The following is an 18,867-nucleotide window of genomic DNA, read 5'->3' as shown; positions in this document are numbered from 1 at the left end:
GATATGCCCAATTATGGAGTTCGTAGAGATCAAATTCACATTGGGTTTCAGTAATTTTGTACTGTGTATCGATCAAAGGGAGTTCATCCAGGTTAATCACAAGGGGTAGGGTCGAACTCTCTACAACTATTTCGATTTCCCTTTTGACTAGCCATTTCAAGAAATTAATAGAACAGAGGATAACTTAAGAAATTACCTGGTCGAATTGATGGTTGATAGCACAAACGGTTGTTGCACTGGTTGTTATTTGATCTGTCTGAGCTCTTTGGGCAAAAATAGCGAAAGGATGAGTAATGGAGCGATAGCAGAAATTAAATTTGGAATGGCTTTCAACGGTTTAATTCAAATTATTGTTATTAGCGCGTCAACATTTATTAATCAGAACGTTGGCAGGAGCATTAAACAGCTTAACAACTAAATCTGCTAAGTTATCGAAAGGTTTGGCAATGGTTATTTTAGCGGGAGTGATAGCGGAGGTATTGGCAGGCGGCAGAAGCAGTGTGCGGGGGTGGGTAGGGGGTAAGTGATTTAGGATGGGGGAGGTCCTGCAATGCATGGAAGTGCGCCACATAATGAAAGGCGGTAAAGGTAAAACAATTTTGCAGACCCCCCCCCCCCCCCTTCGTTCTCTGTCGAGAGTGCAGGGGGTCCCACAATTGCTTGTTAGCCGTTGATCTGGGCAGGCACAATCTTGGTCATTGGAAGGTGCTTGCCCTTTAATTCCTTCAGCGACAGTTCACTATTCGCATAAAATAATAATTTAAACCATTTTTTTTCACGCCAATACAAATTTTAAAAGCGGCATTTGGACTTGCTCGCTTATTACAAAGTGCAGAAAATAAATTTTAACTAAATTTTTGAAAGAAACTTATGCATTTAAAAGAATCAAATGCACAGGTAAAATTAAGTTACAACAAAACCCATGCCAAAAATGATAATAATATTTTTTTCTGTTCTCTTTACATAAAACAGAATATTATGAAGACTGAACTTAGTTACATATTTCAACATTATCCAAAGAAGAGTGTTGTCTAACCATCCATATATGCATACAAAATCATGTCACAAGTTTGTAGTCATGCTGTGAGTAAGAGCTCAGAAAATAAACTAAAACAATAGAAAAAATGAAGCATGGTTCATCCATAAATAAAACTCAATCTTAAAACACACATAAATTGTCATTCTGCCCTGTGAGAAGGTGCACTTTCAACTTGTTTCTCTTGCTGGCGGGGATGGGATGTAATAGGGTGAGCAAAGCCATGTGAGGAGTTTGATCTCGTAACTTGAGCCTTTTGCTTCTTAAGGCTGGCAGAGGGTTGAGGAGAATTAATGACATGCTTAGAAGGTTGAGTAGCAGATTATGGAGGTTGGTTAGCAGGCTTGGAAGGTTGACTTGTTGGTTGAGAAGTGGGGACAACACATGAGGCAACAGATTGTAGTTGATGTGATATGAGCATCAGGAGGGGGTGGAGGAGGATGCAATGAAGTTGTTGGCCATCCCTGGATAGATTGTAATGGTTGTGGCTGAATGATGTTTTTCCAACCATCATTGGCAAGGACGGCAAGTGGGGTTGAAATATGAGGTGGCATTAGAATACCGATACTAGGCCTATTACGAGGATGGTTGTGGGGGCTAAGAAACAGGCTGACTAGTTAAATTCACAATACTAGTTTGGAGTAGTTGTCTCAACTCCTCTGAGTTTCCATCAAAATGCACCGAAATATAGGCATTTTATCCCTTTTTATCCCCAACCCTCTATCTCTATTATTTCTTCCCCTTCCTCTGTTTTGATTATAAAAACTCATGTTGTAAAAGAAATATTATGCAGGGCATGACAAGATAAAATATTCTATATCAATAAATCTAATATTACATGAGCTTTTAAAATAACATACAACTGGGAAAAAGAAATTCGCAGGGGAAGGGATAACTACTTAATGCATCATCAAAACACATCGGCAATCGGATAAAAAAAAAAGTTTGTATACTATCATTATATAAAAAAGAGTGATGGGGTGGTGATATCAAGAAAGATTCTAGGTATCCTTTTCAATCTTACAGAGGTCTAGTGCATCGTAATAGCAAATTACTGATAGAATAAATCTTAGATTTAATGAACTAAGAGTGATTGTGCATACACAAAGGCCTCTTTTTAGTAGGAAAAATCATATGACACGAGTTGAGTATGACATTGAGAGGTGAATATAATTATGCAAACATAACAAGTAAAAACCCTTGGAAGCGACGCGAGGATCGTATTCTTATAATCGTGGACCTAGAGTGATACAGACTTAAAATGGTTCACCAAAGAAAAAAGCGTTGAGTGCATCGAAACAATTAAAGACAAATGAATTCCATTTTACTTTGGGCGGCCAAAGACATAAAAAACAACCACAATTTCTTTTGTCCTGTAGCAAAATGTAATGAGGAAATTTCGGACTTGTAAACAGATACATGTTATGGGAAACTTGTTTTTCCCAAGCCATGAAGAGAAAAACATTGGTTTAGCACCATGTTAACATCGACGTGGTTTTGTGCTCAAGACCCTAAGGTCTTGAGGGTTCCCACTGCGATATCTATTATGCAATGAAGGAATAAATTTGCAATGTAGGGTCTTATTTTATGCCTGTGGCAAAGGATAGACAATATGCTCATATTGACATTGGAGGAATTACCCTTTATTACAAAGAGCCAGCAGACTGTAGGTATTTTAATTGACATTGGAGGAATTACCCTTTATTACAAAGAACCAGCAGACTGTAGGTCAAACAAAAGACAATGATAAACCTTGAATATATGAAAATCCTTGCGACTGCACCATCATAAAAAGAGATAAAACTTCATTCATTATATTAATCTTGTCGCAAGTTTGAATGAAAGGACCCCCATTATAAAACAAGCGTGATAAGAAAACAAGCCAATATGCCCAGTTCTAGGAATTGTGAAAAAAAACGATATTTTTTTAGACTGGTAGCATTAGATGCATATGGCCCTAATGGGTCACGGCAAAAGAAATTTGCATGGCTTGCTTAAAGTTTAAACGATACATGTAATTATATCAATAAGATTCATTTGAAATCGTGGAGGATAGACATATACATAGGAAGTCGAGAAGAACACAAAGTTCTTTTGTGCTAGAAACCCTAGAGTCTCAAGGGTTTGCATTGCATGGCCCAAGCATATTGAATACAAACAATCGTAGGGCAAAACAAGGTGTTGGAAAATCAAGTGCAATATAGTTCAATGCTTGTTTCCCTTTTTCTTGATAATTACTTGTGAATACTAGATATCTTCTCATTACTTCTTATGTTTTCTTCATCAAGAAATTATACAAATGTTCAATCTTATAGAGATCACAAAGAGAAAAGAGACGCCAAAATTAGGCTACTAGCTAGGGCAAAACCCAACAATCCTTCTCTTATAGAATCAGATCAAATGAGAGATATCTAAGACTAAGACCAAGACCAAACTACCACCAAGATAGCAAGTCCAATGCTCCTCCAAGTCAACTTCAAACAGTCAAAGTCAACACTGGTCAAAGTTCTGAAATTTGGATCTGCAACAAGAAAGATGAAATTCTGCCTATGGTCACCTGAAAAATTTTGGCCTTTCTTCCACAGAAATCAAAAGTCTTCACATGTGTCAATTCTAGCAATCAAAGATTTGATCAAATGAAGGAATATTCTTCTTGTTTTTGACTTCTTCTTCTCTCTCCTTTGACTTGGATTCTATTACTCCTTCACTTGCTTCAGATGTTCTTCTTGTTGGTCGAATGAATGAGTTCCAAGTAGATCGAACTTGTCTCGTATATATAGTTGTCTAGGCAAGTCAAATAGGTGTCTTTTGGAGGACTAGGCCGACTTGTCCAAGGAGGGCCGACTTGGTTAACATGTGGACTTATGACTCAACATAAAATTCAATTTTCTTTTTCTTACAAATGTCCAAATGGGACATGACTCAAATACATTTTATTTTCTCTTTTTGACTCTTTAAGCATGAAGAACATGCTTTGACAAAAATATGATAAATACAATAAATACATTAATGATAAACTTACATTATGAAGACCAAGACTAGTTACAATCTCCAACACAAGTTCATGTAAATACTTCAATCATAGATGTGAAAATGTTTCTTTTTTACATGCAAGCTCGAATTTGACAAATATTGACTTCATGAAAGCAAACGGAGTGGAAAGTCTAAATTAACAGAGGCTAATTTTCTAAATTTCACGATGCATTTGAATGAACAGAGAAGGGGATTTTATTCTCAATAGATGGATTTCAGACGAGTTCTAAGATAGCATTTAGCAATTAGCAAACAAACTGAAGGAAGAACAAGGATAGGATGATAAAACTCAATGTAAATTCGACCCATTAAAAACCAAAATAGTTTACTCGTATGTAGGCATACCTAGAGGTTTCGCATGTCAAAGAACAATTACCCTATGGTCCAAGAATCTTCTTTTCCTTACTCAGCCTCCAACAGTAGTTTGAGACAGTTTGAGAGGGAACAACTGAACAAAGGATGGCTAGATGCATACGTCCTTGAATTCTCGCGAGCAGTGAAAAATGTCATGCAATGATCGAGGCTCGACGAGTGATGGAGACTAAATGACGGGTGTAATGGCGAGTGTAAGGATCGCCAACATGGATGGTTATGTTCTCAAGGCAATCATAATAAGAATGTCACGTAGGATTCACAATAGCACTGACCTCTGGTTATCACAAACATGGGTGTACCACATAGGCAACGTTCACACAGTCAAGGTGATATGTTGGCATTCTCTTTTAATGAGGAATTGACATGAGCTAAATTATTGTTATATTATGTCGGCAAACGAAGGAAGGGTCGAATATGACATTAAAAACCAATATCAGATAAAGATAATGGGAAGGATTAGTTATCATAAGCATCATAAATAAAAAAATCTCGACGCCATGTAAGCTAGCATACATGGAAAGGCATGTCAGAATTATAACTTGTCCGCTTGAACACAGTCATCTCCAGCCAAACCCTTAGGTTATATTACCAAGTGGTGCCATGTAAAAACCAAACAAACGTATGCTATGAATTCTCAATTTTTCACCAGAATCATTTGCTACATATTAAGCCTTGTAAAGAGATATATCGTTTTACCTGTAGACATGTCAATGCTTCCAATATTTTATCACTCAGATATGTATCTTGCCACCACAATGTGTTATGACATGCAATATGTGCTTTGCAAACTTTATACAATAATACGATTATATAAACAATACTCCCAACCTTGTAACCATAAGTATTGCATAAAACATTGCCAACCTTTGTTATGCATGGGGTGTATAAACTTACGACCACAAAACCATATAAAAGTGTTATGTAACCATTCAAAACTCTCCAGCAGTGATTGTGTTTGACCATAGGAAACAAAACAATATAGTATAAATGTGAAATTGCATTGGAGATGCTTACAAGAAAGGTTTTCAAACTTTGACATTAGAAACTATATAAGTTTAATGTATGGCATCAAAAATTTTAACCCTTATTCTTGTGCTTTGTGGAAACTTAGCACATTTAAAATTTGGCCATTTATAAAGATATGCTTAGATTTCCTTTCATTTGTCATATTGTTGAAGATTGGTAGCTGAGGGAGCAATTTCCTCCTTGGAGAAGCCCAGAAACCCCTAAGGAGACCCCTCTTGAATTCAAAAAAAAAAATTGCACATGGAAAATTATTATTTTTTAATGTTGGTCTAAGTCAACTTGAAAAGTACAAGTTGGCCTAGAGAGAGAAATTCGACCTCCAAGATCACATATAAATAGACCTGAGTTGACATCACTTGGAGGCATCTCAACAAACATCAAATATTCTTTATTCGGTTCGATCACTTTTGAAATTGCATGGCCAAGTTCACACATGTGAAGGAGAGAGAGTCGGTGCACCTCACTCAAACTACTTCCTTCCTTATTGCATTATATACGTGAATATACACACAAAATAAGCTAAGCAACTTGACTTTTCCCCCTTTTCAAAATCATATTTTCATTGGCCCTACCAAATCAATTCTTCCAGCCGGCCGCCAGCAAGCGTAAAATCCGTCTTCTTCTAGCCTGCAAAGCAAGAAAGCATAAAGGCGCCCGACCTAAAAGGCAATCGATTGCATCCCCCCGATCATAGGTAAACATCTGGAAAAGGCTATGTTCATTAATAAGAAAATCAATTGATGAGCTCGTACCCCTCAAAAATAGGTTTTGACAAAGGCGAAACGTGAACTGAGAAGGTTTTCCTGAATCTGCACCAAGCGAACATTGTGTCTGCACCGAACCTGTCTGGTCCCGCCCCTCAACGTCATACATTAAGGAGGCGCTCAACCTGTCTGGTTTCACCCCAACAAAGCAGAAGACCTCTTTCTCAAATTACTCTTATTGTTGTTGGCTAATGCTTCCACATGAAAATTGGTTGTCGGAGCCTGCCCTTAAGAAAGGACCCTGTTTCACTAGCAAATACGGACACTAGCCTTTAGCCTTAGTAGAGCTCCCAATTGACTATAGGTTCATGCTGACCTTAGAGTCATACTAAACACTAAGATGTTCTAAGGACTGCATTGGCGTTCTATTTTGGGCATCTTTGATCAGCATTGACATGGGGCTGATCTGACTTAGTTGACCGAATTTTATGATCTGTTTTGGAAGGCTGAATTCAGGGAGACTTTGACCGATTTGACCTAGGCACTTTGACCATCTTTGACTGCATATCTGAAGCTAGGGCACTTTGACCATCTTTGACCACAACTTGGACATCTTAGATTGCATTTTTTTAATATAAGTATATCCAATTTCGTTTAAACCAATGTTGCGAAAATCGCGATCAGGAGTAAATCAACGAGGTTCTAAAATCAGAAAAAATCGTAAAAATCGGGATAAAATCAATAAAAATCGGCAAAATTTAAAAATATCTATATATATATCAAGATTTTTCCCCAAAAAATCACGATATTTTTCGAAAAAATTGAGATTAAAACACGATTTTTTCAAAATGAAAAAATCACCGATTTAATCGTTTCAGCGAAAAAATCGTGATTTTCGCAACACTGGTTTAAACAAAATGGACATTTAGTCCAAAATAACAATTGTTGTGTGGGACTCATCTTGACTACTTCCTTCATTATTTTCGAATTAGGCTCTATTTTTCTTGACTTGATAACCTTCCAGGGTAATTAATTTATTTTTGTTTTCTTTTTCAAATTAAATTCTCAACAATTGTTTTTTTTGTTAAGCTTTCTTCTTCTTTTTATAATTTTTTTTAATTTTCTTTTTCTTTTTTAACTTATTTTGTTTTATTTATTTTTTTATAAACTTTTTTTTCTATATATATTTGTTTTTGAAAAATTACAACCCTAGTGAAACGTCGCTATTCGCCTCTTTAGGGTATAATATAAAATATATGTCCACTTATGTCCCTTTGACTCGATTAATTTTCTCCATGTAAAAAGTAAAACTCACCATTCACATAAATAGATTTTGTATTCCTTTTGTTCTTCTTTTACCTTGAAAATACCATGGGCAATTACCATGGGTTGCTAAAACCAGGAGCTTGTAAACCACTTAATGAAGAATCAAGATAATCTTATCTACTCTTCTCTTACGTATAGTTTTAAAGATATTTGGAAAGATTCCCTTTTGACTTTACCATGCTCTTTTTATCAATAATGTAGAACCTTTTTATATATATGAATGTTCTTCTTCAAAATTTACATCGAACTATTTTTTTTACTAGAATCGCTGAAATGTCAATGGCCAAAGGCCTTATTTTATTTTATTTTTAATTAAATAACTTTTTTTTAAACTCTTTTCTTTTAGGATCTTTTTTCCAATTCTTTTTTAACTCTTTTTCCCTAACTGAAAATGAAAAAACTCCAACTCGTGTAGCGAAACGCTTTAGTTGCGATGACAAGTTGATGGCCAAAGGTCGAGATCTGCCAACATGACTCTGATACCAATGTAACAACAAAAAGTTGTATACGCAGCGAAAATCTTTAAATACTTCAAAGATGTAAATGTCCATTCTAAGACATGTAACTGTATATTCAATATTGTATATTGAATTGATGTAAGATGATTACAAATGAGAATGAGGGCCTGCTTATATACCCTAGGCAGGTGCCCTTTCATGAATGGTCATGTCTCTAAAACATGCCTTTTTATTACTAACTAACTAACCATTAGTTAATTAACTATTAACTATTATTATTATATTTATATTTATATTTATTAATTTTATATGAATTATATTCATAGCAAAAAGCCTGCTCCAGCATCCAAGGACTCCAATAGAAGATTTAGAAGGGACATGTCAAAAATTCAATGCTACAATTGCCATAAGCATGGTAATCATGTCGGAGACTATCTAGAAAATGAAAGTGCTCCAAGGTCAAAAAACAATAATCGTGGTTGCAACAACAACAGGTCTAACAATAGAAGAAGAAGAGAAGCTCTTGTTGCTCATGAAGAAGGTCATTGTCCTCAAAAGAGATCAAGAAATCCAAGGTATGATAATAATGTAGTTGAAACTCAATCTGAGTACTTTCTTGTTTTTTCTCTTTCTAGTTCCTCTCCTCCGAATTCTTTTGATAGTTGGTTGGTAGATAGTGGGGCTTCTAGACATTTCACTAGCTATAGAGAAGTCCTCTCAAACTTGGTTGAGAGGGAGTTTGATTTGAAGATAATACTTGGAGACAATTCTACATATCCTGTGAAGGGGTTCGGATTTGTTTCTTTTCATTTGAATTATGGTCAAATTATACATCTACATGATGTCTTATATGTGTCGGGACTGAAGAAGGACCTTCATATTCTAAACGAATTTTGAAATTCCTTTGACGTCTTAGCGTAAAAATCTGCATAGAAAAATACTAAAGTTAAAATTTAAATCTTTGACGCTTCTATTCTTGCCGCAGGGATTTTCTTTCACATCTCCCGTTAATTTGCTCCTTGAGCTCAGACGTAATAATTTTGGAGCGGTTTCACTTTGGGAAGTCGTTTCCCTTTTTTTGAAGAAATTTTTCTAACTTGAAATACATTGTAAAATCATTATAAAGAGAATTTATCTCATTATTTTTTGAGGAGGGGTATTTAAATTATTATATTTGTAAACCTTAAAGTCTCAAAAAATTCCCTTTCTCTTGTCTTAAGGAGGTTTTCATCTTTGTAACATTAATAATAAAATATCTTCCCTTTTGAGGGAGCTTAGGGTTTCAACCCGTTGGTATCCCTATCTCCTTTTCTAGGAGGAGCCTCTCTTATCTTGCACTAATTCCTTTCTTGCATTAGTTAGAGTAGTTCCCTAACGCTTTTAGATCTAATTTTCATTGATTCTAGCTTGCATCATTGTGTCTAATTTGCATTAATTAGAGCATTTCATTTCATTGTCACTCTTTTGGTCTAAATAGCCTTGTTTATCATTGAATAATTTCCATTTGGCTCATAGATCTAATAAGTTATATATCTATTGAAATTGCTTATCATCATTGAAATAATTACTTGTGCCTTTGTGATCCATATATGCTCTTGGCGATATTGAAGTCATATCATAAGTAACGTGGTATCCTAAATCTAATCAATAAACATTTCACTCAAAGAGCAATTTCTATTTAAGGCACTTGTGTTATTGATTTTGTTTCATTGAGTGATCCTCATTTGCTTCATAAATCGTTGTTACAAACTGGTCTAACTATAATCTTATGTTCTAAGCACTTATCATAGTATTGGTTATAAGTAGAATGGTGTATCTTACATCTCTAATTGAAGCATGTTAATTTAATTATTTCTTGAAGCATTTTCATTTCCATCCTAGATCTAGTTGTGAATCCATAATATTAACCTCCTAGCATAATCTTGGTTGTATAGAAATTCTTAGGGCCACTTTCTTCATCTAATTTGAGAAGTTAGACCCTCATTCACGATTAACACAGGTGACCTTGCAGTCATCAAGGCCACAGTCCCTGCAGCGTCGAATCCACTTGGGTTGTTAGAAGCAAGGGGAGGCATCATTAATAAATCCCCAGCTTTCTTGCTCGGACCTTCTCTCTACAACTTGTGTTTGTGACTAACTTCATAACAATTGAAAAGAAGGATTCATCTAGACTAGCATTAAACTAAAAGTAACCAAGATCTTGCATTTCACCTAGATAGGCTTACATTTCATTCACCTAACTTGCATCTATCTTGGGCATATTGTTAAATTGTGAGCATATTTATTTCACTTGCAAAGTTATAATATTGCTCTTGTACTTGTCTTTTAATCATATCGCTCATTGTCTCTAATATCGTCATCTTTATTTGAGCACTTCCCTTTTAAACAAGTACAATTTTCCTTTTGCTCTTGCAAGTTATATATCATTGCTCATATTTTAATATTGTGTCATTTTCTTGCACTAACACTTTCCTTGCAACACTGCTTATCTCTTAACTTGAAATAGTTCCATTTTACAATTGGTTTAATCTTTATTGAGCATTGTTTTAGGACACTGGTCTATCTTTGCTAATCTTGTTGATCTAATTGAGTTCATACATTGCTCACTTAATAATCACACTTGCTAATCTAAATTCAAGTTGTCTAAAGAGGTAGTGATCTTGCCCTTAGTCTCCTAGGACTTCTTGTTACAACAAGTTTTCCCCTCGTTATCACCTTTAGGGACTACCCCCCATGACTTAGCTAGGAGAAAATCTAAACGGAGTGAGTAGGGATCAGAGTGACAGCCCCTACTCTAAGTGTTGCACCTTAGGTGTACACTTCAGGCAACAAAAAGACTTATGATGCAATAGGAAATTCCTCCCTAGCTAAGAGGGAGTGTTGAATATTGGTAATTAAGAGAGCAATTCCCTCCTTGGAGAAGCCCAACAACCCCTAACGAGACCCCTCTTGCAATTGAAAAAAAAAAAAAAATTGCACATGGAAAAATATTGTTTTTAATGTTGGTCCAAGTCAACTTGAAAAGTACAAGTCGGCCTAGAGAGAGAAATTCAACCCACAAGATCACATATAAATAGACCTAAGTTGACATCACTTGGAGGCATCTCAACACACATCAAATCTTCTTCATTTGTTTCAATCACTTCTGAAATTGCAGGGTCGAGTTCACATGTGTGAATGAGAGAGGATACTTTTGTTTTGATTGTGTTGACTTTATGTTTTGGGCATCCTTAACCAACGTTGACTTGGGGCTGATTTGTCTTGGTTGACCAAATTTCCTGATCTTTTTTGGAAGGTTGAATTCAGGGAGAATTTGACCAATTTGACCTGGGAACTTTGACCATCTTTGACCACATATTTAATGTTAGGGTTATCATAGGTTGACTGTTGACTTTGACCGAAATTGCAAGTAGATTTGAGGACTATTTTGACTAGGTTTTACTGAGCAAGACAGGCAGAATTGTTTGTTGCTTTGACCAAACTTTTCTAAGCACTTTGACCATTGACTTTGACTAGTTAGGATTGTTGTTTATTGTTGTTCATTGAACTTTGACAGGGCCGGAAATTGCAAGACTTGTACTTTGACCATATTTGACTTTTATGCTCATCATTGATTGGATATTGATTTGTTGACTTGGTTGGTCAAGGCCTTGACCTTCGACTAGTTGATGGATGTATTTGGACTATGTATCTCTTTTGAACATTTGATGAACATCTAATAGAAGAATTGTGAAAATTCCTACGCTGGAATCCCTACTGCAACAAACTGATGTTACTTCTCTTACTTGATTAAAACATACAAGTTATTTATTGTCTTCTACGGTAAATTTTGAAGTAAATACATCTGCAACCTTCACTTAAATTACATATATGAGGAAACAAAACACTGAGCAAGAAAGAACATTGCAACACATAAGACACAATTATTTTTGGACAAATCGTCCTCAGAAAAACCCAAAGCGGGAAAACCAATGCAGCAACTCTGAGGGTTTATTATTATGCAGGAGAAATTCTAAGTAAAATTCCAGGATGTTGAACTAACAATCCGATACAAAGATAATACTGAACAAAAGACTGGTAAAATGATCTCACCCTGTCACTGGAGAATCAGTGACTAATCCTTCAACTCTGGAGGATCTGCGTCACCCTCTGCATGGCCTCTGTGTAGAACTATGTCACCCTAGGCAGATTCTGCATCACCCCTCCTGTGTATTACACTTGCCTCTCCTTTGGATCCTCTGTTGGTTGAGAAATCGACTTTCCTGTCTCCCAGACTCACACCCTAGCTTCCAGCAACTGAACTTCGACTTCCCTCGGCAGGAACTTGACTTCCCCTCATTGACTGTGTTGACTTTGCGTAGGCCAGCGTCAACCTTCCTCTGGACGTCTTCCTGTCCTCTCTCTGCATTGTACTCTCCGGAAATTCCTTCTCCCGGATTCTCACTGCCCCTCTGCTACAAGATCTCCTCAATCGATTTTCCTCTTGAGAACTTCTCACTTTAGAAAATCGATTTTCTCAATCTCTCTGTGTGTTTTCCAAATGACCCTGAAGTCCCTTCATATATCTTCCTGTTGGACAACTAACGGCCTAGATTAAAACATAATCCAAGGCTCAGATCGATTTGACTTGATCCATGGCTTTTTCTAGAAGTTTCACCCCTGATTAGATTAATACCCATTAATATTTTAATTTTCCTAAGTTTAGAATTAGGAACCCCATTAAAAATATTAATTATTTTAATAAAATCACTTCTGGGTGGAATTTCCCTATTTGATGTTTGGGTTCTTTGGAATATCTGTGCCCAAGCCTCCCTGCAAAATTTGAGGGTTAGAGCACATCCGATGCTACCCCAAATCAACATTCCCTCTTAGCGAGGAATGTGCTCTAGCAATACACTGCCTCTATGCATACTGCTCTGACTCTGAAGCATCGTCTCTGCATTGTTGATGCCTGACATGTTGTCCATCAACCACTATGTTGTTGCTGCTATTGTATTGTTTCCTTTGACACTGCCACTTCCAATGCTACATCAGTATCACAGCTCCCTCTGCATCTGTGTTGCTGTTGGTCCTGCTACCCAACACTGCATCTGCACTGCAGCTCCGTCTCAAATGTTGCATCTACTATGTTGCTAACACTGCATCCGTACTGCAACTCAATTGCTGAGAGAAGCAACTGAAAATACCTATTACTGGATAAGTATCCAATGGATACTCCTCGGTGTTGAAATCCTAACTCCCGTTAATCCATGCTGCCTCTGAAGCCACTGCGCTGTTGAAGCTCTGCTCTACGCCTCCTCGCACAGTTGCCTCTCTGCACTGTGCTACTCAGTCTCTGGCTCTCCTAGCCACTGCATCTGTCGAATCAACACTCCATGGCACCAACTGAAACTCCGCCATCCCGCTACTCCTGATCATGGGCACCCATAGCAAGGTGATGATCCAAGAGGTGGGCTCCTCAAGGATCTTGACCATCTGCAATCCTCCCGACTACAGCTCTATATCAGCCCATCTCCCCCCCAAAGGTATCTCAGCTGTCATGGCGAACTCCTCCTCGTCGATCTTCGCTGCTGCAACTTTCAGATCATTCTTCTCATCCTTGTCCTTTTTCTTCAAAGGACACTAGGATGCATAGTGGCCCATCTCGCCACATCTAAAGCACTTCACCTCTGAGACATCCTTCTTACGTCTCTGTTGCCCCAACTATCCCTTCGATGCAAGGGTTGTGTTATCCTCTTCCTCCACTTTGGGCTTCAACCCACTATTGTTGTTGCTCTCGTCAAGTTTGACCTTGAGTAGGTCTCTCCTCAACTCTTCTTGTTTCAGAGCTGTCCACATCTCATCCCAATTTGGCAATGTTGCCCTGCCTAGGATACTCTGGACAAAGATCTGCCAATCATCTGAGACTGAATTTAGAGCCAATCTCACTAACTCAGAGTCTTGAGGAGTATGTCTCGCAACTGACAACTCATCACGGGTCTCCTTCAGTTTCGTAAGGAACGGATCCACTCGCTCCCGCCCTGCATCTGAGCAGATCTCAACTTCTGCTCCAAATACATCTTTCGCTACTTGAAAGCTCCCTGATACAATGTGGCCAAGGCATCCCACATTTCCTTAATGGTCCCTTTGCTTGCAACGTGGCACACCACGTGATCCTTGACTCCATCCAGGATCATCCTTTTCGCCTTAGCCATCTCACCTTTGTACTCTTTCAGCAGATCTGCATCTGCAGTTTTAGCCACCACATTATCAGTGTACATCTTGAGGGGGTGCTCATCTAGCAGGAAGGTCATCCTAGCCTTCCAGATGGCATAGTTGGAAGCCCCGTCCAACCTGTCTTGATCTCTCAAGCCACGGATTGCCATCTCCTCCGAAAACTATCGAACTGCTCCCTCTTTCTCCCTACTGCGTAGCTCCTGGGCTGACTTACGCACTCCTTGATGGAGCTGGTAAGTTGTTGCTCCTCTGCTCCTTGGTAAGGAATCACTAAGGAAGGATTCCCTCAGTAAGAAATCACTGAGGAAGGATTCCCTCACTATGCTCTGCTGCTTCTTTCTTCTAACGTCTTTTCAGCCTGGCAACGCTGCCTACTGAAAAATCTGTGTCCATCAACTGCTCCTCACGCTGAGGCTCAGCGTCGCTCCCTCTGCCACTACAAAAATTCGAACTAGAAGCTCTTTTCTCTCCGTCAACTCAGTCGGAGAGAGAGACTGCCTCAAATTTTCGCTCCTCCGGCTAGAAATGCGCAAACCCTCTGGGGTTTCGACTCGCTGCCTCCTACAGCTTTTCGATTTCCCCTTCTGCTCAGCACTGGGGTTTATGGTTCTGCTCCTCTTGTTTCTCCTGCACTAGCTTTGCTACCATGTGAAAATTCCTAAGCTAGAATCCCTACTGTAGCAAACTGATGTTACTTCTCCTACTTGATTAAAACATACAAGTTATTTAATGCCTTCTACAGTAAATTTCAAAGTAAATACATCTGCAGCCTTCATTTAATTTACAAATATGCGGAAACAAAATACTGAGAAAGAAAGAACAATGCAACACATAGGACAATTATTTTTGGACAAATAGTCCCCGGGAAAACCGATGCAACAGTGCTGAGGGTTTATTATTATGCAGGAGAAATTTTGATTACAATTCTAGGATGTTGAACTAGTAATCTGATACAGAGAGAATACTGAACAAAAGACTAGTGAAGTGTTCTCACCCTGTCACTGGAGAATTAGTGACTGATCTTTCAACTCTGGAGGGTTTGCATCACCCTCTGTGTGGCCTCTACGCAGAACTATGTCACCCTAGGCAGCTTCTGCGTCACCTCTCCTGGGTATTACGCTTGCCTCTCCTCTGGATCCTCTGTTGGCTGAGAAATCGACTTTTCTGCCTCCCAAACTCACACCCTGGCTTCCGGCAACTGAACTTTGACTTCCCTCAGCAGGAACTCGACTTCCCCTCACTGATTGCGTTGCCTCTGCGTAGGCCAGCGTCAGCCTTCCTCTAGACGTCTTTCTGTCCTCTCTCTGCCTTGTACTCTCCGGAAATTCCTTCTCCCGGATTCTCACTGCCCCTCTGCTGCAAGATCTCCTCAATCGATTTTCCTCTTGAGAACTTCTCACTTCAGAAAATCGATTTTCTCAATCTCTCTGTGTGTTTTCCAAATGACCCTCAAGTCCCTTCTTATATCTTCCTGTTGGACAACCAACGGCCTAGATTAAAACATAATCAAAGGCTCAGATCGATTTGACTTGATCCATGGCTTTTTCTAGAAGTTTCACCCCTAATTAGATTAATACCCATTAATATTTTAATTTTCCTAAGTTTAGACTTAGGAACCCCATTAAAAATATTAATTATTTTAATAAAATCACTTCTAGGTGGAATTTCCCAAAACGCTTTCTAGGTTCTTTGGAATACCTATGCCCAAGCCTCCCTGCAAAATTTGAGGCTTAGAGCACATCCAATGCTACCCCAAATCAACAAGAATTTGGATGGGTTTTCCCTCTTGTGGGGTTTTTCCCTGATCTTTGACCTAAATCTTTATGTCTCATTGATCTTGGTTGTCTTCTGTTGTGCATATTGTTTATTGTTCTATCTATAATTGCTTACTACTATTGGGTGATTGAAAAAAAAAATGGAAAAGTGATTGCTACAGCATAGAACATTGTGAAAGAATATTCTCCAGCTGGTGCGAGCTTCCATGAGGGTGCAAAAGAAATTCTTGGAGCTGAGAGAGGCAAGCAAACAGTGGAGTTTGGGTGAGAGGTTTTCTAAATATTTTCCCACAAGGAGAATGAGTTTTCTCTTGGATATTTGCAGGGCTGAAAGAGCTGCCATTTGGAGGGCCGAATTTGTCTATTCCAGGGCATGAGCAGGGGTTTACTGGCAAATTTTGCGCACTCATTGAGACTAGGTTCTTAGGAGACCTTTGGAGCTGGAAATCACTTGGAGATTGGGAGAAAAATTTCGCAAGAGTTGGAGCAAGTACCATTGAGGGAGATTTGGGCATTTTTGCAGCAGTTTGATTTTTGTAGCTTCATTGGTAGACTGGTGGGAGCAACATGCAGTTTTGGGGTCACTAGTGACTTGTGGATCTAGCATAAACCCTTTCTGGGTTTTTGTGGGTTTTATGTGGGAAGACTCCAATTAATTTGGTAGAATTTTCTGAGTGTTTTTTAGGGCCAAAACGCAAGGTTGATTCCAACCAACAGTAGTAGAATTTCCAGGGAATCCACAATTTCTTCTGGGCATCTTTATGACACTAGGATTTCTTGTATTGACACCTAGGTTTTGCCATAGCTTGCAGTAGCAAGCCCAAATTCCATTTCCTACCATTGATGTACTATCTCTTAGACTAATGCCATGGCTCGGATTTTTGGCTCTATTTCTTGTGTGAACTGATTGTGGCTATGTTATTTGAAACTTTATTTTGTTGTGGCTAGTGCATGTATTTGATATTCATTGTATTTCCTAATTAGGAACATTACACAAGTAGCTACCTTAGAACAAATGCTAAGGAGCATTGGGCATAAGAGGACGTATGGTACACAACTACAAGAGGAGCACTTTGATTGAGGACACTTATAGAACAAACCACCACATAGGAAAGAGGGAGTGTTGGGCTAACAACTTGTTCGATGGTACACCATCTTGAAGAAGAGGCATCATGCACTTCGGGGCCAAGGAACACCACCTTCGGTTTGAGTAAAACCCTAGTGTAACACTTGTCATCCATGTATGGTAGAGCATTCCATGTGGGGTTTCCTCATTGACTTGGGTCTAGAGTTACTTGTGCAAAACTAAGTCAACATGGAAACCCATTAAAACCATCACCTAGTTTACATCTTTGGAGAAACTAGGTTTTCAACCCATCAAACTATATTGTTTGAAGGGTTTGATGGATTGAAACCCTAATTGGCTCCAAAGGCAAGGTGGATGATTTCACTTAGCTAAATTTTAGGGCTTATATTGCATGCTACCTTGCCAAAAACCAATGCTCCTACACTCTTAGCTTCTTTTCGATCTTAAATTCCTAAAATTCCTCTCCAATGACTTTAGAGTTATTCTTTCTCTAAATCTCTTAACTCATCCAAATTTCTGCATACGTTAAGTTTGCACATTATATAAATCCTTCTAATGATTTAGGCCAGTTAGCTCAAAGACATCTAGTAAATGTTATATATCACAACACTCTTACAAAAGCATAAAAAATATATATATTCAAGTTTTCAACTTTTAAACTTTAATTTCGTGAAAGTTAACCATGATATATAATTCATTAAACCTAACAAAGTAAATTATCAATATCTCTACTAGATTACCTCAGTCTTCATTAGATCTTTGAGTTTGAGAAGCTTTTCATGGAAGTGATTCATTGTAGTTTGTTTACCATCTTGCTTGCTGTACTCTTCCTTCGTTAAATTTATCCGTGCTTTAACCTCTGGATCATGTAGCACTCGATTCCTACTTCCACCAAAAGTGAGACATCGAGCAATTCCTACACAAAGTACAAGGTATAAATAATAACAATTAGTTGTAAGAAATTAAAATATGACATATGATGAAGAATGAGGATTGAAAAAGTTTAACAAAGGTCAAACCAATATACCATGGTTAATGCAATTGTGTGTTTTGATAGTGTTTGTGTAGGCTATGTTTGTGGCCCCTTTTTGTATAAATATTTACCTTCCACTATTAAAATTTTCAAGATATGTAAGTGTAGAGGGAGAGAGAGATGACATGATGACATAGGACATGGAAATACAAGCATCCAACATGGGACACAGTAATCCTAGAAATAGGACACTGAGGATATATATATATATATATTATTTATAACACATTAGTGAATTACATATATAAAAATGAAATATAGACAAAGATTCAAATTTCTTTATAATTTAAAAACTAAAACATTTACAATTTTACATGATGATGAGACAAATTTAATCATACAACTAGTACTACATCAATGATGAAAAATGACAAACACATGAGAAATTAGAAACATAAACTCCAGTTTTCTAATTAGGCCATCAAAAGCAAAATGTATTACATAGATACTAAATTATTGCTACTATAGGTGGGAATGTTGATGGAAAACACAAAATAGGGTAGACACTAGATTCGTAGATGGAAAAATTTGATAGCTCATGACTGTCGGTAGCCCTCCACGTCATCAACATCAATACCCCTGCTCTCTCTTGCATCGAGATCCTCCTCCTCTATATCCAATCCAATATCTTCATCTGCAAGTATGGGAGGATAGCCCCTCAAGAGGATGATCGTCATCAAAAGTGACCGGCTATATCACCAGTTCATTAAGATCCAAGTTGGCCAATGCCAACTCAACACTGTTGTCCAAACTTATATCATCAAGAAACACATCCCATATCTTTGTTTTTCCCTTCAA

General features: G+C 37.8%; 1 protein-coding gene across 1 annotated transcript in view; it reads right to left on the bottom strand.

The window, feature by feature from the left end:
• The window catches only part of LOC149232877 (Metal-dependent phosphohydrolase), a 136,262-nt gene that overhangs the window by 57,807 nt on the left and 59,588 nt on the right, over positions 1-18,867 (bottom strand). Inside the window, exon 6 of the mRNA XM_089376597.1 lies at positions 17,777-17,952. Within this exon, the coding sequence (XP_089232723.1) occupies positions 17,777-17,952 (176 nt within the window). The remainder of the gene's footprint in view (positions 1-17,776; positions 17,953-18,867) is intronic.

This window comes from Pinus tabuliformis, chromosome J (genome assembly GCF_031772625.1).
Source record: "Pinus tabuliformis cultivar Carrire ecotype Pingquan chromosome J, CPIR1, whole genome shotgun sequence".
NCBI classification, from domain to species: Eukaryota; Viridiplantae; Streptophyta; class Pinopsida; order Pinales; family Pinaceae; genus Pinus; species Pinus tabuliformis.
The sequence above is the reverse complement of the archived record's forward strand: the minus strand, read 5'-3'. Positions and strand labels throughout refer to the sequence as shown.